At 46.8% G+C, this 22,936-nt stretch overlaps 1 protein-coding gene across 1 annotated transcript; it reads right to left on the bottom strand.

Annotated features, from left to right (window-relative positions):
• Positions 1–2,487: 2,487 nt before the first annotated feature.
• Positions 2,488–7,371, bottom strand: LOC129147582 (uncharacterized). The gene is given in 2 exon segments (XM_054710140.1): positions 2,488–2,955; positions 2,958–7,371. Coding segments are annotated over 2 exon segments (4,527 nt in total). The 3' UTR covers positions 2,488–2,842.
• Positions 7,372–22,936: the final 15,565 nt, after the last annotated feature.

The raw sequence follows: 22,936 nt of genomic DNA, 5'->3' as shown, positions 1-22,936 counted from the left end.
TAAGTCCAGCATGCTAGGTCTCACAGCATACTCTGAATACAGAGTGGGGGCTATGAGCCCCGATTCTTCGTTTCACAGCAATTTTATAGACTAGGGCTCAGGGAGGATGGGAATGCTACTCAAGTTACTAAGTTAGCCTACTCTAATTGGCTGGGTAAGGGCTGGGGTTTGTTTACGCAGGTGCGGGGTGTGGTCTAAAGTGGTATAGCCCTAGGCTGTGGCGGGAGAAAGTGGTACAGCCCTAGGCTGTGGCGGGAGAAAGTGGTACAGCCCTTTCATCCCCGAGAAAGTGGTTTAGTCCTAGGCTACGGCGAGAAAGTGGTTTAGCCCTTTCATTCCCCCCTTTTTCTTTTGGGCAGTCTCTAATCCTAGAGACCCTCTGGCTCAGTCACAGCTGCGTATTGCTGCCTGATGACCATGAGCTTAATATCTCCTATCCTCTGCTGTATGAATTTTATGAGTTTATTTAGAATACAGGGTCCTATGGTGAGGATTAACAGCAGGACTATGAGTGGCCCAGCAATTGCTGACAAGAGGGTTGTTAACCAGGGTGACTGTGTAAACCAAGATTCAAACCACCCTTTCTGTGCCTCCCGCTCTTTTTGTCGCTCAGCCAGTCGCTGTCGGAGTTTGGTCATGGATTCTTCAACTACCCCTGTGTGATCAGCATAGAAACAGCACTCTTCCCTGAGGGCTACACAAAGTCCACCGTCCTGCATAAATAGAAGGTCTAGGCCCCGTCTGTTTTGCAGGACTACCTCTGAGAGTGATGTGAGGGAGTTTTTAAGGGCTGTTATAGAAGTCTCTAATTCTTTTAAGTCTTGATCTATGGCAGTTTGGAGCTGCTGCAATTGGCTAGACCCTTGGATAAGAGCTGTGGTCCCAACTCCTATTCCTGCTGCTGTTCCAGCTCCCAAGAGAACGGCCAAAGTGAGTGACAAAGGCTCCCTCCGGAAGCGGGTGACCTGCCCTTCTGCTCTATCCTCGAATGAGTCTGCCCCACGATATAATACCCGGGGAAACAAACGGACCATCACACAGAAATGGTGGCTGTTGTCAAAAATAGCAGTGGACACACAGGGGGTTAGGCCAGTGTTGCAGGCCCACCAGGTCCCTGCCTCTGAAGCCAGGTACTTATTAGTAGAGTTTGTGGGGACAATTCTGGCACATAGTTGCTGGTGACTTGGAGGGGGATTTCCTATGCAGAGTCCCCTGCCAGAAACCTCAGGGAGGGTTAGCTGGTGATTACTCCCCCAGTTACAGGCAGAGGGGTTGTTTGTTAGGTTGTAAACCCCGTTCACAGCAATCCCTTCGTAGTAGGGGGGTGCCGCCGAGAGACAGAGCCAGCAGGACTGAGTTAGTCCATCCTGAGTCGCATTAAGGGCAGCGTAGGCCCCGCTTATGAGGTTGAACAGGGGGAATCTCCCACTTGATCCCGTTAGGGCAGGAGCCTCGCTACTCAGGGCTTGCAAGGCGTTTTCTGGGGTGGCTGTAACCGGGGGAGGAGTTGCCCTTGTCCTTACTGATTGGCGACTGCGAGATGGTTGGACCGGTCGAATTGCCAGGTTGGGCCCCACAAGGACTGGTGTAGCCTTTTTCTGTAGCTTGACAGTAAACCAGAGGCCAAAGTCCTGCCCAGAGGCATAGAATCTAAGTCCCCATGTCCTCCCCTTATGCCAACGGTTAAGCTTGTTGCTCATTCTGCCTATTTCCGTAAAGGAGATATTTAGTCCATTACACAAAGTTTCTGTTTCACATTCCCCCCTTTTGTCGCTCCAGTGAACAGTAAGCCAGTCTGATTTTGATCTGGCGACCCAATGAGCTGACCCTGTGGTCTCACATCCCCATGCTGCACAATAGAGGGATTCAGGCCCACCGCAATGCCGCATCATATATCGGCTGCGGTCATCTTTTGGGCAAACATAGAAAGTGAGGCGGCCCAGGGAGGCACGCTTGCCACTATCTAGACATCCCGGTGTATGGTCATTATTGGGACTATTTCCATAATAGAGTAAGTGTCGCCCCCTGGTTGCTGGTGGGATGTTGTTGGGGTCCTCAACGTCTGGTATGTCCCAAGTGTCTAGGCCAATGGCCAGTTGGCAGATATCAGGGTGTAATGTGGGCCACCAGCTACCCGGGGTGTGTGTACCCTCGACCGACCAGACCACTTGTCCTGTTGGGTTGATGACTTCCCAGGCTAAGGTCGCAGGGGCATGAGGGTTACCTGCCATCGGACTGGGCAGGCAAGGGCTTACGGCAAAGGCGAAGCTTAAGAGGATTGTCAGTCCTCTCCATTGTCCATTCAGGTCCTGGCTGTGGGGCAGGCTTGAGATGAGAGGCATGGATCCATGATGAGATGCCATCTACTTTCACCGCAGTTGGAGTGGTCAGCAGCACTACGTAGGGTCCTTTCCACCGGGGCTCTAAGCTGTGGGTCTGGTGCCTCCTCACGAACACTGAGTCTCCAACGTGGAAAGAGTGTGGCACCTTGAGGTCTCCTGGTTGGTAAGCAGAGGCTAGAGGCTTCCAGACAAATCGTTGGATTCCCTCTAGGGCTTTTAACCTGGCAAGCAGAGGTGCATGGGGTGATAAGTTGGAATCTGTGGCAGGTGACATTTTCGAGATTGGAGGTGGGGTTCCATACAGAATCTCAAAAGGGGTGAGGTTATACATGGAGGGTGAGGGAGTGTTCCGGGCACGGAACAGGGCGTAAGGTAGGAGCATGGTCCAATCCTGAATGCCAGTCTCCAAGGTCAATTTAGTTAAGGTCTCTTTGATTGTTCTATTCATTCTTTCTACCTGCCCTGAACTTTGGGGACGATAAGCACAATGTAATTTCCAATTAATCCCCAATACCCTGGCCACTCCCTGACTTACCTGGGCCACGAAAGCAGGTCCATTGTCTGACCCAATTACCTGGGGCAGTCCAAACCGAGGAAAAAGTTCTTCCATAATCTTCTTTACCACCACTTGGGCTGTTTCCTTCCGGGTGGGGTAGGCCTCTACCCATCCTGAGAAAGTATCTACAAAAACTAAGAGAAATCTTAACCCATATTTGGCTGGCCTGATTTCAGTAAAGTCTACTTCCCAAAATTGGCCAGGCCTATTTCCTCTTAGTCTCTTACCCTCTGAGGTTTGGGATTGATGTGCATTCACAACCTGACAGGCCTGGCAATTCTTAGCTACTTGTTCCGTCAACCTCTTGTTCTCAGTAGCCGCTAAGGAAAAGGGTTGTTCCCTCAGCAGTTCTTGCATTTTTCTGGCACCTAGATGAGTGAGCTGATGAACGTGCTGTAAGTAGGAAGTTGCCTGTTGTTCCTTACTTTTAACAGTCGTGGGTGCCAGATTCTCCTCTTGGGTCTCAGTTACTAGCGCCAGAACTCCTGCCCCTCGAAGAGCTGCTGCCTTGGCTTCCTCATCCGCCCGCCGATTCCCTACGGCTATAGGGTCTGATCCTTTCTGATGACCAGGGCAATGGACTATAGCCAATTCGGTGGGCAGCAGAACTGCTGCCAATAGTCCAAGAATTTCAGCCTTGTGCTTAATGTCCTTTCCGGCTGAGGTTAGTAGTCCTCTTTGCTGGTATATGGCCCCATGTACATGAGCAGTAGCAAATGCATAGCGGCTGTCTGTATAGATGGTAGCTTTTTTTCCTTTAGCCAATTCTAAGGCTCTTGTGAGAGCAATCAGCTCCGCTTTCTGGGCTGAGGTCCCTTCTGGCAACCCTGCTGACCATATGGTCTTAGTTCTGCTGACCACCGCCGCCCCCGCATGTCTCTTACCCTCTCGCAGGAAGCTGCTACCGTCCGTGAACCAGGTTACTTCTGAGTTGGGTAATGGAAGGTCCTTCAGGTCGTGGCGGATTCCTGCTTCCTCTGCCAGGATGTCTTGGCAGGAGTGCAAGACTGGATCCGCAGCTTCGTCCGGGAGCAGGGTGGCAGGGTTTAAGGTAGAAGGGGGCCCAAAGGTTACTCGATCCTTATCCAACAAAATGCTCTGATAATGGGTGATGCGTGCATTTGAGAGCCACCGGTCTGGGGGCTGCCTGATAATGCTTTCCAAAGCATGCGGGGCTATGATGGTCAATTTTTGTCCTAGAGTCAGTTTATCGGCATCTTTGGCTAGCAGAGCAGCGGCAGCGATAGCTTTAAGACAGCGGGGCCATCCTCCTGCTACCGAGTCCAAGCGTTTGGACAGATAGGCCACTGGCCTCCTCCAGGGTCCTAGGGTCTGGGTTAAGACTCCTCGGGCTGTCCCTCCTCGCTCTTCTATGTAGAGGGTGAAGGGTTTCTCAACATCGGGGAGTGCCAGTGCTGGGGCTGACAATAGGGCCCTCTTGATGTCATCAAAGGCCTGCTGCTGTTCTGGCCCCCAGGAAAATTCCACATCCCCTTTCAGAAGTGGATAAAGTGGGGCAGCTAATGATGCAAACCCCGGGATCCATAGCCTACAGAACCCGGCTGTCCCCAGGAACTCTCGGAGTTGTTTCCTGGAGGCAGGTACGGGAATCTGCACAACAGTCTTTTTCCGGGCCTCCGTCAACCACCGCTTCCCTTCCCGGAGAGTATATCCTAGGAAAGTTACTTCCCGCCTGCATATCTGGGCCTTCTTAGCTGACGCCCGGTACCCCAGCTGAGCAAGTTCTTGCAATAGGGAACGGGTCCCATACTCACATTCCTCCTGAGACGGTGCAGCCAACAGTAGGTCGTCTACGTACTGGAGCAGAGTCACCTCCGGGTGTCGGGTTCTGAAGGGACCTAGGTCCTGGTGGAGGGCCTCATCAAAAATGGTGGGTGAATTCTTAAAGCCCTGGGGTAGCCTTGTCCAGGTCAGTTGCCCCGCTATCCCGGCCTCTGGATCAGTCCATTCAAAGGCAAACAATGGTTGGCTGCTTTCACAAAGCCGTAGACAGAAGAAAGCATCTTTCAAGTCTAATACAGTATACCAGGTTCTGTCAGGTTGGAGGGTGCTTAGAAGGTTGTAGGGGTTAGGTACAGTGGGATGTATGTCTTGTACCCTACTATTAACCTCCCTCAGATCCTGCACCGGTCGGTAATCTCCCGTTCCTGGCTTCTTGACAGGGAGAAGTGGTGTGTTCCAGGCTGACTGGCAGGGCCTCAAAACCCCCTCTTGGATTAGCTTCTGAATGTGTGGTCTAATTCCTTCCCGAGCCTCCCTACTCATGGGATACTGTCTGACCCGAATTGGTGCTGCAGAGGTCTTTAGGGTGACCACCACTGGGGGTTGGTTTTCCGCCAGCCCTAGCCCGGCCTTCTCGGCCCAAGCATCTGGATACTCCTCAAGCCAGGTTGTCATGTCCTGCTTTTCTACCGGAGAGTTGTACAGGCGATACTCATCTTCCACAGACATAGTTAGGGCTGTGACTACTGGCCGTTCTACCAGGGAACTCAGAAACTCTACTTTGGGTCCCTCAGGGTCGAAGGTGATGCGGGCCTTCAGTTTAGTGAGCAGATCTCTCCCCATTAATGGGGCCGGGCAATCAGGTATCACAAGGAAGGAGTGATGGACTTTTCCCCTTCCCAGGTCCATGGTCCTCCTGGTAGTCCAAGCTCGGTATCGGCTCCCATTGGCACCTCTTACTAAAGACCGCTTGGTTGACAGTGGTCCCAAGGGCGCTTGCAAAACCGAGTAAACGGCTCCAGTGTCTACTTCAAAGTCAATGGGAGTCCCCTCCACGCTAAACTTTACCCTGAGCTCGGGGAGGGGGTCCGAGCCCCGTCGCCCCTAATCTTCATCCAGGGCTAACAGGGCAGGCTGCTTAGCCTGCAGGCCCTTCTTGGGTCTCTTAGGATAGTCTCTCTTCCAGTGCCCATGTTCCTTGCAGTAGGCACACTGGTTTGGGTCCAAGCTTGGCCGTGGCCCGGTACTGCCTCCCTTTTCTTTCTGTTTCTTTCCACTATCTACCACTGTGGCCAGGATTTTAGTTAATTCCTTATTTCTTTTCTTGTCTCTAGTATCCTCTCTCTCCTTTCTCTCTTTTTCCTTCCGCTCTTCCTTTTCTTCCTCTGTTTCCCTTTTGTGAAAAACTTTATCTGCTTCTTTGACTAAATCTCTAAGGGTGAGGTCTTGTAATCCTTCTAGGCGTTGTAACTTACGCCGTATATCGGTAGCGGACTGGCCAATGAAGGCCATGGCCACTGAAGCCCTTTGGTCCTCTGACTGCGGGTCAAAGGGAGTGAACCTCCGATAGGCTTCCATTAGCCTTTCTAAAAAGACCGCGGGGGACTCAGTGGGGCCCTGAACGACCTCTCTTACCTTAGCCAAATTGGTGGGCCGCCTGGAAGCTGCCCGGAGACCTGCCACAAGAGCCTGGCGATAGGAGGACAGATGCTCCCTACCTTCTGGAGAATTTGGATCCCAATTAGGGCGCGTTAGCGGGAAGATGTCATCAATGACGTTCGGCAACTGCGTCGGACGCCCGTCTCGTCCCCGGACGTTCTTTCGTGCTTCTAGAAGTATGCGGTCTCTCTCTTCAGTGGTGAAGAGAGTCCCCAGTAGCTGTTGGCAGTCTTCCCAGGTGGGCTGATGAGAGAACATGAGAGACTCCACGAGACCTGTTAGTCGGGTGGGGTCTTCAGAGAAAGGGGGATTATTATTTTTCCAATTATACAGGTCTGAGGAGGAAAAGGGCCAATATTGGAGGGCCGGCATTTCCCCCCTTTCCCCATTGTCTACCATTGGCCCAAATGGGCGCAACGGCAGAGTAGTGGCTACAGGCCCTTCATCTGGCTGGAATCGGCTCCGAGTCCGCTGTGCAGGTCCGCTGCCTGGTGGCGACAGGGGGCCCTCGAGAGTAGAATCTGGGGAGGCCGCCGTCGGGGACATGGGTGGAGGAACTGGGCCAGGTGCCGGAGGAGGTCCTTGGTCGCGCCGCGGTGCTCCGGCCGAGGCATAAGGAGGTGGCGGGGGATCAAGAAGGAAAAGATCAGGTTGTGAGTCCGGGAGAACCGGGGGAACAGAGGGTGGAGAAGAAGGCAGAGCTGGCTTTACAGGAAGAATAGCAGGTTCGGAAGCGGAGACTGACGACCTAGAGAAGGAATCAGGGGGTAAAAAGGGCTTAACCCACGCCGGAGGATTTTCACATAAGTCTTGCCACACCAAAATGTAAGGCTCCTGGTCCGGGTGTCCATGTCGGCCAGGCTGAAAAACAAGATTCCTCACTTCCCTTATGAGAGGCAAATGGAAAGACCCCTCCGGGGGCCATCCGACCTTAAAGTTAGGCCACTCAGACGAGCAGAAAGTCTGCCATTTGCTCTTTTTGATGATAAGGGAAAGATTTTGAGCTCGTCCCTTGACCTCTGACCAGCGGCCTAGGGTCAGGGACAAAGGAGTAGAAGTACTCTGGCCCATGACCGCGAACACACACACACACACACGACAAGAAACAAAGAACAAAGGACAAGGACAGACACAACGCGTTGAGACAAGAATTTAAGGATCCAAAAAGAAGGTTTTTCAAAGCCAATTGACCTGACTGGCAACAGAGTTTCAGAATCAATATTAAGCAGATGAGAGGGATCCAGGCGTCCCCGGGCCTCTCCAGATTCCACCAGGGCGTCCCCCGGGGATGTGGCCTGCGACCTCCCGACACGTCTGTCAGCCGCAGTCGGGGGAGACTCACGTCCCTCCCCGACAGCCACCAGACCGAACAGATTTGCCAGTTCTGACAAGATTTTTATTCCCAAATTTCGAAGCAATCGCTATTCAAGAGGCGCCGTCACTTACCCCAAGAAGCGTCTGTTGGAGCCCGAAGGCGGCCGCCGCAATCTCGGTGGAACCTCCAAATGTTACGCCCGAGAAGCCGGCCGCATTCACAAAGCACCCAAAAAGACGCCTCTCATGTAAAAAACAAAGGGTTTATTAAGTCCAGCATGCTAGGTCTCACAGCATACTCTGAATACAGAGTGGGGGCTATGAGCCCCGATTCTTCGTTTCACAGCAATTTTATAGACGAGGGCTCAGGGAGGATGGGAATGCTACTCAAGTTACTAAGTTAGCCTACTCTAATTGGCTGGGTAAGGGCTGGGGTTTGTTTACGCAGGTGCGGGGTGTGGTCTAAAGTGGTATAGCCCTAGGCTGTGGCGGGAGAAAGTGGTACAGCCCGGAGTTATGGCGGGAGAAAGTGGTACAGCCCTAGGCTGTGGCGGGAGAAAGTGGTACGGCCCTAGGCTGTGGCGGGAGAAAGTGGTACAGCCCTTTCATCCCCGAGAAAGTGGTTTAGTCCTAGGCTACGGCGAGAAAGTGGTTTAGCCCTTTCAAAACCAGACTAATACAGATACATAAGCACTTAAATAGTTATAAATTTCTATTTTCTAAAATGGAACCAGAGAATGGAGTATAAAAATCTGTCATTAAAAAAAAAAAATCAGAGATGCAAAGGATCTTATATAACACTAGTGGCCCAGTGCAAGAAATTCGTGCACGTGGCAGGGGGGTGTCCCTCAGCCCAGCCTACACCCTCTCCAATCTGAGGTCCCTCTCACAATCTGGGACCGCTGGCTCCTAACCTCTCACCTGCCAGCCTGCCTGATTGACCCTAACCACTCTGCCTGCCAGCCTGCTCACCCCCAATTGCCCCCACACAGGCCCTCTTGCCCCCCACTGCCAGCCTGCTTGCCCCCAACTGCCCCTCTGCTGGCCTGATCACCCCCAAGTGCCCTCCCCTCCTGGCCTGATCACCCCTAACCGCCTCTGTCTTATCCGTGCCACCACAGCTTTGTCTGGAAGGATGTCCGGAAGGTCTCCCGGTCTAACTAGCATATTACCCTTTTATTAGTATAGACTAGAGGCCCGATGCATAAAATTCGTGCAAGGGGCTCAGCCCTTGCAGCCGTGGCAGCTTGCCTCGACCCTCGCAGCCTTGGCTTCGTCCAGAAGGTGGTCCGGAAGAACATCTGGTCTAATTAGCATATTATGCTTTTATTATTATAGTATTACTCAACTTTTTCTTATAGATGAAACATTGAAATTGCTTTTAAAAAAGGATGTACAAAAAAGTATTTAAAGATGATATAGTCCATGAGTAGCAACTTTAGGAGTAACATCTAAATGTATTTATTTTTATTTTATCTTACAGAGTTCCTAATATTCTTTTCCATTCTTTGCTCCTTGGTGAACCAAACCAGACCTTCTTCCTATCATTAATTGATTCATTTATCATATCTATGCATGCTTTTTGAATGCCTATGATAGACCAAGTAACACTGTTCCAGTAAGGAGAAAATGGGTGAATAAATGAAATGAAAATAACCACTTACATTCTGGTATGTGTGAGGGGGTGTAAATTATTAAAAAGTTAAAGTATATATCATATTATATAATTTTTAAAAATATGTTTTTATTCATTACAGAGAGGAAGGTATAGGGAGAGAGAGAGAAACATTAGTGATGACAGAGAATCATTGATCGGCTGCCTCCTACATGCCCCCTCCTGGGGATTGAGCCCACTGCAGTGTGGTCATGTGCCCTGACTGGGAATCAAACCATGATCTCCTGCTTTATGGGTTGACACTCAATCACTGAGCCACACCAACTGAACATATTTTATAATTTTAAATAGGATGTAGAATATATAGCTGAACAGAGGGATGTGTATGTATTATAATTTTAAATAAGATGGTCAGGGAAGAATTTACAAAGCCTTTAGCAAGACAGAGAATGGGGAGTCACACAGCTATCTTGTGGAAGAACATTTCAGGCAGAAGAAATAGACATACTACGATCCTGAGGCAATAGTGTGCCTACTAAGTTTGTGAAATACTCTATCTAGCCAGAAGGAGGGAGAAAATGGAGGTTAGAGATTAAATGGGGTTTGAGGAACAGAACTTTAAAACTCATAGCTTACCAAAAAGTCCTTAGCTTTTACTTCTAATGAGAAGAAATGTATTTATTTATTCTTAACTCATCCAATAAATATTTATTGACTTCTTACAGGTCCAAGTGACTTATTGTTCAAGTCACTGGTGAGACATTAGTAAACATAAGACTTCAGCTTTGACTCTGAGAGCAATAGGATACCATTGGAGAGTTTTGAGCAGAGGAGTAACCTAATGTGGCTTACCTTTAACATAAGCCCTATCACTGATATTCTTCATGGGGTGTGTAGTAACAGGGTAGGGGTGTAGTGTGAGGGGACTAATAGAAGGTTATATTAGGGAGAATTGCAATAAACTAAGCAAGGATGATCGTGGCTTGGACCAGGTAGGTAGAATTGAATATTGTGAATGTAGAGATAATAGACTCTTCTGATGATTACCTGAAAAACACTCTGTCATTTAGATTTCACTCATGCCACTTCTGGGCCACAGATAAATAAAAACATCATTCAAGGGGCCTCTTTCAGCCTAAAAATGCTACACCCAATATGTATCTTACATTGGTCATTGTGGGCACTGCCCTATGTCATGTCCTGATTTTTTCCCCCATTTCCCCATCATGATTTACACTATAGTCAGTCTCCATAAAGTATGGCTCAGAAAATCTCATTTCCTCTCAAGGACTTGGCTCTTGATCATGCAAGTGAGCCTTAGTTTGGGTAAAGGCAAAACCTTAGTTTAAAAAATGAAGCTCACTTTATATTTTTTTAGGCTCTATCCACCTTGCCTCCAATGAAATGAATACATAAACTTCAAATGGTGGAGGAATTGGGAAAATGATAGTTATTAAGAAATAAAATATAGAGCAGATACTATTTCTAAAAATATATTGTCCTGCTGCATGAGCAAAGACAGTAACAGTGCTGTTATTGTAAACAACAAGCTTTAGGCTCACTGCCCTTCCTACCAGAAGAACCCCCAACCCTCTTGCTTATATTCCCCACATCCATGCTCTCTCTTTCTTCATTTTAAGAAGTCATAAATTCAGTTATACTAAGATATAAATAACTATCAAAGCATAAAGTTTTGCTTTCCAATATTATTTGGATCTTTGCCGAAAATAAAGTCATGAAACTTAGGAATTCTAATGAACATGAGACAGATTGCTTATTTTTTGCCCTGCCTTGGGAAAAAGGAATTAGGTATGTATCAAGAATGTTCTTGAGTTTGAGATATTGTAAGAAATGATAAAATAATTTATTAAGAATAAATGAAAGTTTATTCTAAAATTAGGACTATATATGTTTACCATTCAATCATTTTACCAAGTGCATACTCAACCTAGGGTGGGTATTTTACAGTAAGCTTCTGATAACAATTTTCACTTCATCTCACTAAGGATTTAGTGATAAGAGACTTTGTTCTGGTTTAAATTTCTCTTCTTTTGAGTTCAGTGGATACCTTTTGGTATCCTCGGCTATTCTTATATTCTTTACAAGACACAATATTAAAATATTATTTTTCTCAGTATATTTTAATTTTCATAAACAAACATAATATGACTTTATTTTAAAATATGACATCAAATTGCATCATGAAAAGATAAAATAATTTCTCTATAGCTATTCTCATCTTCTCTTCTTTTGTGTTTTGTTTGTGATGTTTCTTTTTTGGTATCCTAAGCACATGCTTATTCTGTCAATTGGGTAATTCAACAGAGCTCCAGTAAAGTTTTGCATATTGTTTCAGACTTTTTTAGTATTATCTGTTGAAAAAGTAGAAAATAAACAAACAAACAAACAAGCAAACAAACAAAAAACACTATTTTTAAACTCTGGAATATCCAAATGCTCAAGCTTTATTTCAATAATAAACATTAAAGCTACCATTCACTAAATGCATATTACACATTGGTCTATGTATAACATTTACCCCATTATCATATTTAATTTTCCCAATTTCTAAGATAGGTTTATCATAATTTTCATTTTGCAGACGAGGAAACTGAGAGTCAAAGAAGTGAAGTACTTTGCCCAAGGTCACATAGCTAGTAAGGGTCTGAACAGACGTTATATCCATTTCTCTGAAATACTAAAATCTAAGCTCTTAGAAAATAATTAGTATTGTTTCCTACAAATACACTGCCTCTCCTGACTTCATGGCTTTCTCATGTTATGTTGCCCTGTCCTACCACCTTCCTTTGCTCAAGTATGTTTTTTATTCTCCTCTCCTCTTCTTCTTAGCAGTCAGTTTCTCTGCAGAATGCTGACGGGGATGTGTCTCCTCAGAAGGCTTAGGAACACTGAATCCTGGCTGCACACGCTTCTGTGGGCAGCTGTGTTCATCAGCTCAGACGATTATAATAAAGTACTATAAAGTAGGTAGCTTATAAACAGCAGAAATGTATTTGCTCATAGTCCTGGAGGCTGGAAGTCTGAGATAATGGTGCTATCATGGTGAGGTTCTGGTGAGAGCCCTCTTCCAGGCTGCAGAAGGCTGACTTCTCCCTGTCTTCTCACATGATAGAAATGAGAGAAGTTAGCTCTCTGGCCTCTTCTTAAAAATCCCTTTCATGGAGCTTCCAGTTTCATGACCTAATTTCCTCCCAAAGGTCCCACTTAAAAACACCATCACATTAGATATGAAATTTCAACATGTGAATGGGGGTGCGGTACATTCAGTCCATAACAGTTAGCTGTGCAAACAGGTTGACTATCATCATCTAAGAGTGGGAAACCAGCAGTTCTATTAAAAATGCATCATAGAATTTTATACTTGAAATCTATATAATTTTATTAGCAAACTAGTGGCCCAGTGCACAAAATTCGTGCATGGGGTGCGGGGGGTGGGGGGGGTCCCTCAGCCCGGCCTGCACCCTCTCCAATCTGGGACCCCTCGAAGGATGTCCTACTGCCAGTTGAGGGGATCGGGCCTAAATCGGCAGTCGGACATCCTTCTCACAATCTGGGACTGCTGCCTCCTAACTGCTCACCTGCCTGCCTGCCTGCCTGATTGCCCCTAACCACTCTGCCTGCTGGCCTGCTTGCCCCCAACTGCCCCCTGCCAGCCTGATCACCCCCAACTGCCCCCCGTGCCAGTGTGATCGCCCCCAACTGCTCCCCCTGCCGGCCTGTTCACCCCCAACTGCCCCCCTGCTGGCCTGCTTGCCCCCACTTTCCCTCCCCACTGGCCTGCTTGCCCCCAACTGCCCCCCTGCTGGCCTGCTCACTCCAAACTCTCCCCCCCCAATCACCTCCAACTGATCCCCTCTGACGGCCTGATCACCTCCAACTGACCCCCACTGATGGCCTGCTTGCCTCCAACTGGCCGCCCTGCTGGTCTGCTTACCACCAACAAACCCCCCCTCCACCAGCCTGATCACTCACAACTGCCATCCCATCCTGGCCTGATCACCCACAAGTGCCCTCACATCTTGGCCTCTATCGACTTCTACCTCGGCCCCGCCACCATGGGTTTGTCCAGAAGAACGTCTGGAAGGTCTTCTGGAAGGTCTTCCAGTCTAATTAGCATTTTAATAGTATAGATAGAGGCCTGGTGCACGGGTGGGGGCCAGCTGGTTTGCACTGAAGGGTGTCCCAGATCAGGGTGGGGGTTCCCTTGGGGCATGGGGCGGCCTGAGCAAGGGGCCTGTGGTGGTTTGCAGGCCGGCCATGCCCCCATGGGGTGAAGGTTCCTGCTGGGGGGACGTGGCCAGCCTGGGTGAGGGGCCGAGGGCTGTTTTCAAGCTGGCCACACCCCCTTCAGGGTGGGGGTCCCTGCTGGGGTGCCTGGCCAGCCTGGGTGAGGGGCTGAGGGCTGTTTACAGGCTGGCCAAGCCCCCCAGCGGGGACCCTCACCCCATGGGGGTGTGGCCAGCCTGGGTGAGGGGCTGAGGGCTGTTTGCAGGCTGGCCATGCCCCCTGGCAATCCAGGCTCCCAGCCACTCCTTTTTTTCTTTTCTTTTTTTCTTTTTCTTTTTGCTCCTCCTTGAGCAGAGGCCAGGGCTGGCTGGAAGCAGGTATCTGGGATTTATTTATCTTCTATAATTGAAACTTTGTAGCCTTGAGCCGAGGCCAGGTGGGTGGGAAGCTTGGCTTCCTCCATCACTGGGGGCAACCCAAGCCTCCTGCTCGCTCCAGCTCCGTGGTCACCGCCATCTTTGTTGGGTAAATTTGCATACTCATTCCTGATTGGCTGTTGAGCATGGCTGGTGGGTGTAGTGAAGGTATGGTCAATTTGCATGTTTCCCTTTTATTAGTGTAGATGTCACCCCAATAAATTTAATTTTTAAAAAAATGTGGTTTTCATTGTCTATGCCTTTAACCTTGGTATGATCAAAATAACAAGAATTTGTCATTAAAGTTTTTAAAGTGATTAGTTAACTTCCTGCCATTGATAGACAATTTGCCTTATAAGTAAAACATGCAATCATGACTTTACCAATTTGTATTCAGTCAATAGTGACAGGTGATTTTCTTCTCCTCAAATTAGGCAACTATCCTAACAACTCAAAGTAATTTTTGTAACATGATTGACATGTGAAAAAGTGATATATCTCTTTCATTAAAAATATCCATCTTATGAACAAGGAGGGCCCTGTAGCCTGATAAAACAAAAGGAAAATTCTTCTAAGTAGATAACCCTGAGAAAGAAAGCCAAGCCAATAAAGATTATAATCATTACATCCCCATTAACATTATTATAAATTGTAAGAATAGTAGGGTTATTTTAAATTAGGTCTTTTGTATAAAGACATAATCAAAGTAATTTTTAAATGCAACATATATTTGAGAAACTAAGAAGTTAATAAAAATGTCAGATATGAGTTGAAAGAAAATAATTCATCCTTTTCTTCTGAAAGAGATTCAGTCCCTTTCATTTTGTTTTATATTAAACTAGAGGCCTGGTGCATGAATTCGTGCGCCAATGGGGTCTCTCAGCCTGGACTGTGGGATCGGGCTGAAACCAACTCTCCAATATCCCCTGAGGGGTCCCAGATTGTGAGACAGTGCAGGCCAGGCCAAGGGACCCCACTGGTGCACGATAGGGGCTGGGGAGGGACATGGGTGGTTGGCCAGCCAGGGAGGTATCATGGGAGGGCTCCAGGACATTTCTGGCCTGTCTCGCTCAGTCCGAATTGGCCAGACCCCAGCAGAAAGCTAATCTACTGGTTGGAGCATCTGACCCCTGGGCCTATCAACGGAGCCTGATCAGAAAGGTGGGGCTGATCAGCAGCCTCCTTGGAGGCCTGGAGAAAAATGAAGGCACAGCTGCTGGCCAGGCCCAAAGAGAAAGAGAGAGGCAACTGCTGATCAACAGCTGCCACAGAGGCTACAGATCAGACCCTTCTTCTCTCTTCAGGCCTCTCTCCGGGCCTGATTTGCAGCCCCCTCAGCAGTCAGTGCTGGGTCACTGGGCCTGCTGCCTTAAGCAGTCAGTGCTGGGTCGCCATGGCAACCCAGTGCTGACTGCAGGACTGATTTCCGATTGGTTGAGCCTCCGGTCATGAGGGACCCAGGGTTTTTATATATTAGGGTTATGCTTTGATTGGTTGAATAGCTGACCAGATAACCAGACACTTAGCATATTAGGCTTTAATTATATAGGATAATGTTTTAAAGAAATGTTCAAAATCTGAAAGAGGATTTCAGCAGAAGGAATAGTATTAAATAATCAATTCCCATGCTTTTAATTTATTCATACCTTTAAATGAATTAATTTTGAGACACAAATCTGTTTATCCCATGCAGGTGCCACAAAATTTAGACATGGTATAGAGACATGCCAAGGTGTTGGGACATGAATATTAGATACACTGTATGCCAGACAATGTGACTTAAAGAGGGTGTGTATTTTCTTCTATTTTACTTTTGTGAAGATAACTTCCCATCAAAGAATACATGTGGTAAACAAATATTTTACAATAGGCTAAAATTAATTATTCTTTGTTCTTATGAAGTGCCTTTCTTTTGAGGACCTACAACAGGTATTTAATTCTAGGAGTAAAAGGTGCTCACAATTTTCTCAAGAAAGATGCTCATCATGTTAATATTTTATTTCATACTGAATGCATGAAAGATACTTATTATCCAAACATAAGCAAAACTAAACCAAAGCAGCATACACATGTAGGTCAGTGTATATATGTAGAAAAAGAAAAGGTTCTGGCTCACTGTGTACAAGCTCACAGAGGAACAATTTCCAGTGCTTATTTTTCTTCTTCCTTTTCTTTTGCATGAAAGTGATTTCTACATAAGTTATAAGTTTATAACTTCTACAAAAAGCTTTCTTTAAAACTTTCATTATCTTTATTTCCTTTTCTAAATTAACAATATTAATCAGCTGTACCACTCATCTCGGACTTCATTCAATACAATTTTAAAGCAAGCATCCATTATTAGCACATACCACTGTTTAACTGTTATGACTTATCTTCTGAGTTAAGATCTATGTCACCCATGTAACTATTAGCTCCTTGGTATAAAAACCAATATTTTACCTTTTAATATCCTTGTAGAGTACCAGGGTGCTATTAATTAAAATACTACATTGTGTTTTATTCACCAAATTCAAGACTAAATATATCAAGTTGCATTTACACAAAATTTTTTTTCTCCTGACACAACGTTTGAGTGGTGTTATCCATCCATCTAAGTAGTAAAGTATAAAAGTTTAGATATGTAAACCCATGAACCTAGAATTACCTGTTTTTGTTCCCTGTTCAAATAATGTGAGGCAAAGGAATTCTACTAAAAATAGTTTATTTAAAAAAGGTCAAAACATCAAGACAGATGAGTCGGTCAGACAGCAACAGGATTTGCTTATTCTCATCCTTCTTTATAAGGCTTTTCTACTTTCATATGTCAGAAAGCTTATAGCATTAACATTTAAGCAACAAAAGTTTCCTGGCAGAGCTTCTGTTATGAGGCCAATGATCTAGAAGAAGATAAGAGAATGCTGTGTCTCAGTGAGAAAAAGGAGCATTTGGTGAAAGGCAGTCAAGCAAATGGCCAACTATAATGAAAGGCATCAAAAAAAATTTTTTTGAATACTCCTGAGGAGATCCGTACCCAGTTGTGGGATCCTGCTGGGGAGCAGCTAACCTTGCATTTTAGCCAAGATTTGTAATATAGATGTTTCTCTTTTAAATGACATTCTAAGAATTCAGCATAAGCTTTAAACATATTACCGTATTTTCCAGCGTATAAGACGACTTTTTAACACAGGAAAATCTTCTATACGTCCAGTCGTCTTATACGCCAGAAAATATGGTATTCACCTGAAATGATATTCGATAACAGACTGCAGTATGCATAAGTAACAACAAAAACAAAATGTTTTTTTTTGGAAGGGGTGGGCTCAAGTGGTATCTCAGAGATCTTGAAGGAAGGGAAGAATAGTATTTAAAAAGGCCAAGAGAAATGGGTTTTGGATGTGGTAATCATAGGGGCTAATGAGGGTTTCAGGTGTACCTGGGGCAAAGATGTGCCTTGTGAATGCATAAGAAACAGATTAGATAGCCAGGGTGAAGATGGACTGAAGTAGAGTTTAAACTGATGCATTGGGTGAAGGGTTTCATTTATTTTTTTTATTAACTCAGCATTGGTATGGTTTAACTGCACTTCCTTTATTCCAGCCCCTTTTAAATTTACAAGTATTAAAATACTTTTTACTATCAAACTACTCCCATTGCAGAAAAACTAGTACATACAGAAAAGCAAATTGGGATAATTAAGATGTCTGTAAATTTACCACCCAGGGGTAAGCCACTTTTAATTCTTAAGATATCTCCTTCATACATGAAACTTTCTTTCAATAAAAAGTTATATTAAGTGGGGGGCTCAAAGCAAGTCCTTTAAATTAACACTATACTTCTCTTTTCATTTTACTTTTTTAAAAAAAATTCTGAAATGCAAAGAAGAATCATGGAATTCATAATGTTTTTATTTAATCATAATAAATTAAAAATAGGAAAATTTACTTATTTAAATATTTTTTCTTTAACTTTCCATTTAGTTTAACCTAAAAATGATATGTTAAATGTCAACCTTATTCCTGGAAGTGGTGTTGAATTAAATCTTGGGATTCATTTCTCCAACAAATAACTATTAAATAACTACCTAGTATGTGGTAGGCCAGAATAAGACATTTTGTCTTCAAAGAACTCAAAGTCTAATACTCTTCAAATTAGTTTCCATTAAGATCTTTGTCAAACATATGTGGGGATTTATGACACTCCAAATAAAATAAGCATTTTCAAATCTAATTCCCAGACCAAGTTTATTCTCAGTACTAATGCTGCTACTTCTATAAAAGACAATAAATACTTTAATTTGTTGAAGAATGAGTGTTTTATTTATTTATTCGTTTTTTTCTCCCCTTGTGCCATGACCTGTCATGTGCTAGGGTGGGAGAGGCCAGTGCTGTAAAGACAAAGCAGAGTCTGGTTCAGGGGAGCTCAACACCTTCAGAAGAAAAGAGGGAGGAGTAAATCTAGTGAATCCACATTTCTGTTGGATCTCTCCTATGATGAGGAGCATGGAGAAGAGGCACAGCCTCTCTAGTGGAGGTGATTTCAGACCTGGGTGCAAGTAGCTTAAGAGATTGGCCTCAGAATTGGAAATAAGGGGTTTTCACTATTGCTTTTTTCCTCTTTAGTTTTATTTACTTATTTTAAATTTTAATTGTTGAAAGCAATTCCCTCCCCATTGACTTCTTCTAGCCCCCCTCCCACCCTCTGCCCCAGGCCTTCACAACTCCATTTTCTATGCATAAAGACTCTTTGGTTGATCTATTCCCACCCACCCACCCTACCCCGCCTTCCCTCTGAGATTCTCACTATTTCTTTATACTAACACTAGGGGCCTGGTGCACGAAATTCATGCACTGGGGTTGGGGGTCCCTCAGCCCAACCTGCCCCCTCTCACATACTGGGTGCCCTCAGGGGATGTCCTACTGATGGCTTAGGCCCGCTCCCCACGCTCCTTTGTGGGAGGCAACTGGGCTGATCAGGGGAAGGCACCAGCCCCATCACCCTGCTGCTGCAGCCACTGCCAGTCACCACAGCCACCAAGGTGTTTTCATCAACACGGACTCCAGTCCCTTCACCAAGAAAATATGACAACTTTCTTTAGGCATTTTCAAGATGTGTCTTTCATAGGATATGCATTTTTTTTTTTAATCCTCACCTGAGGGTATGTTCCCATTGATTTTTAGAGAGTGTGGAAGAGAGAGGGAGAGACAGAGAATAACATCAATGTGAGAGGGACACTTTGATTGGTTGCCTCCTGTATGAGCCCTGACCATGGACGCCAGGCTGGGGGGCATGCAGTGACCCCTGGGCCGCACGCAGCGGTGGCCGCCAGGGGTCTCCACACACACCAGAGGCCAGCAGCCAGCCCCCCATCATGTGCACCAGGCTGGGGGCGTGGACCCAAACTGCCTCTTGGTGCTGGAGCATTCCCAAGCGGCTGGGGGCACTATGGTGACACGGGATGTTCCTGCCCCGCCCCGCCCCCAGCCCCTTGGCGCCTGCACCTATAGGCTCAAAGTGGCCAGGGGGCATTCTGGGAACCCTGCCACTCAGGACCTAAGCAAGGGGCCTACAGGCTCGGACTGGCCTGGGTCCTGAGGATGTTTGCGGGACCCAGCCCCTTGGCGCCTGCACCCTTAGGCTCCAAGTGGCCAGGGGGCATTCTGGGCCTCTGCCACTCAGGACCTAAGCGCAGGCCTACAGCTCTGATCGGCTTGGGTCTGGAGGATGTTTCCCAGACCTCAGACCTCTGCAAGTGTTTGGGGGTGGGAACATTCCCACATCGCTATGGCGACGCGGGAATGTTCCCGCCCCGCCAAGGCTCCCAGTGGCCAGGGGGCGTTCTGGGCCCCTGCCACTCAGGACCTAAGCGCGGGCCTACAGGCTTTGAGTGGCCTGGGTCCGGAGGATGTTACGGGACCCAGGCCGCTCAGCGCCCGCATATGCAAATTAACCGCCATCTTGTTCGCTCTGATTGGTTGTGGGCATAACAGAGGTGCAGTCAATTTGCATGTTTGTCTATTATTAAGTTAGAGATCCAGCACACAAAATTGTGTGCAGGTAGGGTCCCTAGGCCTAGCCTGCAATCAGGGCCATCTTCTGCCTGCTCACCAGTCCCCTGTCCCACCTCGCCACCACCTACCCCGTTTCCCCGTGGTTCTCCATTTGCCATCCAGTGATCAGAGCCTGTGGGCCAGGGGGAGGGACCAAGAGATCTGCCTTCCGCCTGCTTGCCAGTCCCCAGTTCCGGCCCACCGCCACCCACCCCAGTTCCCCGTGGTTCCCCGTTGGCCATCCAGTGATCAGAGCCTGCGGGCTGTGGGGAGGGACTGAGAGGTGGTCAATGAACCTCATAGCGATTGGTTGACTGGTCTTTCTGATCGTTACCCTGTTATGGTCGCTGGCCTTTTATTATATAGGATGGTTTTGGTTTTCATTGTGTTTGTCATTATTTTCCTACCTTGCTCATTTTTATAGCTTTGTCCCAAATAGTCTCTAGTGCCCTTGAGCCAGATCATTTATTACACACTGAGCCCATATGAGGGATTATTTTGCACCTCTTTTGAGAAATTAAAGACTAGAGACATCAAATTTCCCAATTCCTTTTCTTTAACTCAGTACTTACCTTCACCAACTGCTCCATCTCTTCCCTCCCCTGTTCACATCAGTGTCAAATCTCATTTCCATCCATCTTTTCAAGAACTTGAGTGGGGATTATTCTTTCTCCCTTCTATACTTCAATCTCTTTTGCTCTACCACATTTTCTTTTCATTCTACATGTTTAAGTTCCTTCTATTCTAAAAATTAAAAAGGCTTTCCCCTCAAAAATCCCAACCCACCCCATAGCACCCCTCTCAGACATAACCTGTAAAGACAGTGATTTTGGCCCTGGGTTCCTGTAATTTGGAATGAGATATACATATACATATACATATACATATACATATACATATACATATACATATACATATATATATATATATATATATATATATATATATATATATATATATATAATATTTGTGTCACTGTATCTTTTATATATATTTGCATTGCTGGATCTTTTCACTATATATATATTTCCATCACTGGGTTTCATATATATCCTATATAATAAAGAGGTAATATGCAAATGGTCATCATACCCTCATGCTGTCACACCATAACGGCTCAGACACTCAACACTGGGGAGAGAGGAATGGGGACCAGCCAGGCACAAATGAGCTCATGAGAGTGGAATGGGGACCAGCCAGGCTGCAGCCTATGAGAGGGACAAGCCGCCTGGACCATGGTCCTGGGTGCCAGTGGCTGCACCTGTGCTGCGCCTGCAGCCCAGGAGAGGGACAAGCCACCTGCCCCATGGTCCTGGGTGCCAGTGCCTGTGGCTGTGGCCCAGGAGAGGGACAAGCCACCTGCCCCACAGTCCTGGGCTCCTGTGGCTGTGGCCCAGGCAAAGCCGCCTGCCCATGGCCCCCTGCAGCTGCAGCCTGCCTGGGTGAAGTCGGTCCGAGTCCTGGGTGCCTGTGTCTGGCCCGAGAAAGGGAAGCCTGGGCCCCAGGTGCCTGCAAGTGGCCGGAGGAGGGAATCCTGGGTCCTGGTTGGGCATTGAGACAGAGGTAGTTAGGGGCAATCAGGCCAGTAGGGGAGCAGTTAGGGGAGATCACACAGGCAGGTAGAGGTGGTTAGGGGAGATCAGGCAGGAAGGCAAGAGAATGGTTAGGGGCCAGTGGTCCTGGATTGTGAGAGGCAGTCAGACATTCCCTGAGGGGTCCTGGATTGGAGAGGGTGCAGGCCGGGCTGAGGGACTTCTAGTATATATATATTGCATGCTGTTTATTGACTGAATAGAAAGCCTAGGGGAAAGTAATCTTAGAGCCATGGTCAGCAAACTGTGGCTTGCGAGCCACATGCAGCTCTTTGGTCCCTTGAGTGTGGCTCTTCCACAAAATACCATGGCCTGGGTGAGTCTATTTTGAAGAAGTGGCGTTAGAAGTTTAAGTTTAAAAAATTTGGCTCTCAAAAGAAATTTCAATCATTGTACTGTTGATATTTGGCTCTGTTGACTAATGAGTTTGCTGACCACTATCTTAGAGAAACAAGATGGTGGCCTAGATGAATTCTGGTACTCACTACCTCTCACAACAACATCAACATTACAACTAAAATACAGAGCAAGCATCATTCAGAACTGCCTGAAATCTGGCTGAATGGAAGTCCTACAACTATAGAAGTAAAGAAAAAAGCATATCAAGACTGGGATAGAGGGCAGAGGCACAGAATGGACTGGTCAGACACCCATGTGTGGTGTTTTATAATCAGAAAGAATATCTTGGCTGCAGAGGCCTCCTGTGAGAACCAAGGGGTCCCAACCCCACACAAGTCCCTCACCTCAGAGTTCCACAGCTGAGAATAGAAGTCCCTGTAACTTCAGGCTGTAAAAACCAGTGGGAACTGTGGCTGAGTCACACAGAGGATGATGGAGACCCAGGCAGTTCCTCTTAAAGGGCCAGCACATGCATTTACAGGGTCCTGATTCCTCTGAACTCCAGAATTAGGGCAATGACTTGGGGGTGAGGTGGGGCAGAGGCAGGGATATACAAGGAGGGACTGGATTGTCTGGCATAGGGGTAGGATCTAGGGGGGCATTTTTCTCCCAGAGGCAGGTGCTTGCAGGGATCAATATTTCTCCCAAATTTCAAAGCTGACTGGCAGCCATATCTGAGTTTCTGTCAGCCTGGCCCACACTGTTCGCTCTACCCTGGTGATTCCCTGAGATCCTGCTCCATCCAATTTGAAGCCCCACCCAAGCTATTTGCAGTGGCTTTCCAATATGAATGGCCTGTCCAAGCTCAGGTTTCAGACTTTCCTAAAATCTCTCAAACAAGCATCAGCTGGCATCAGTATACCATAAACCTATCAATAAAAGTCCCAAGACCCAGCACTGGCACCAGCCTGCCTTGCTTCACAGTTGGGCCTCCCATGGGCACTGTCAAGCACAATAAAAGTAGCAGCCATCTGCAGACTGCTCTGTAGCTCCTGCCAGGTGGCCCCAGGCAGTGGCTGACTC

This window comes from Eptesicus fuscus, chromosome 3 (assembly GCF_027574615.1).
Source record: "Eptesicus fuscus isolate TK198812 chromosome 3, DD_ASM_mEF_20220401, whole genome shotgun sequence".
Lineage (NCBI taxonomy): Eukaryota > Metazoa > Chordata > Mammalia > Chiroptera > Vespertilionidae > Eptesicus > Eptesicus fuscus.
This window is presented reverse-complemented; position numbering and strand designations above follow the sequence as displayed.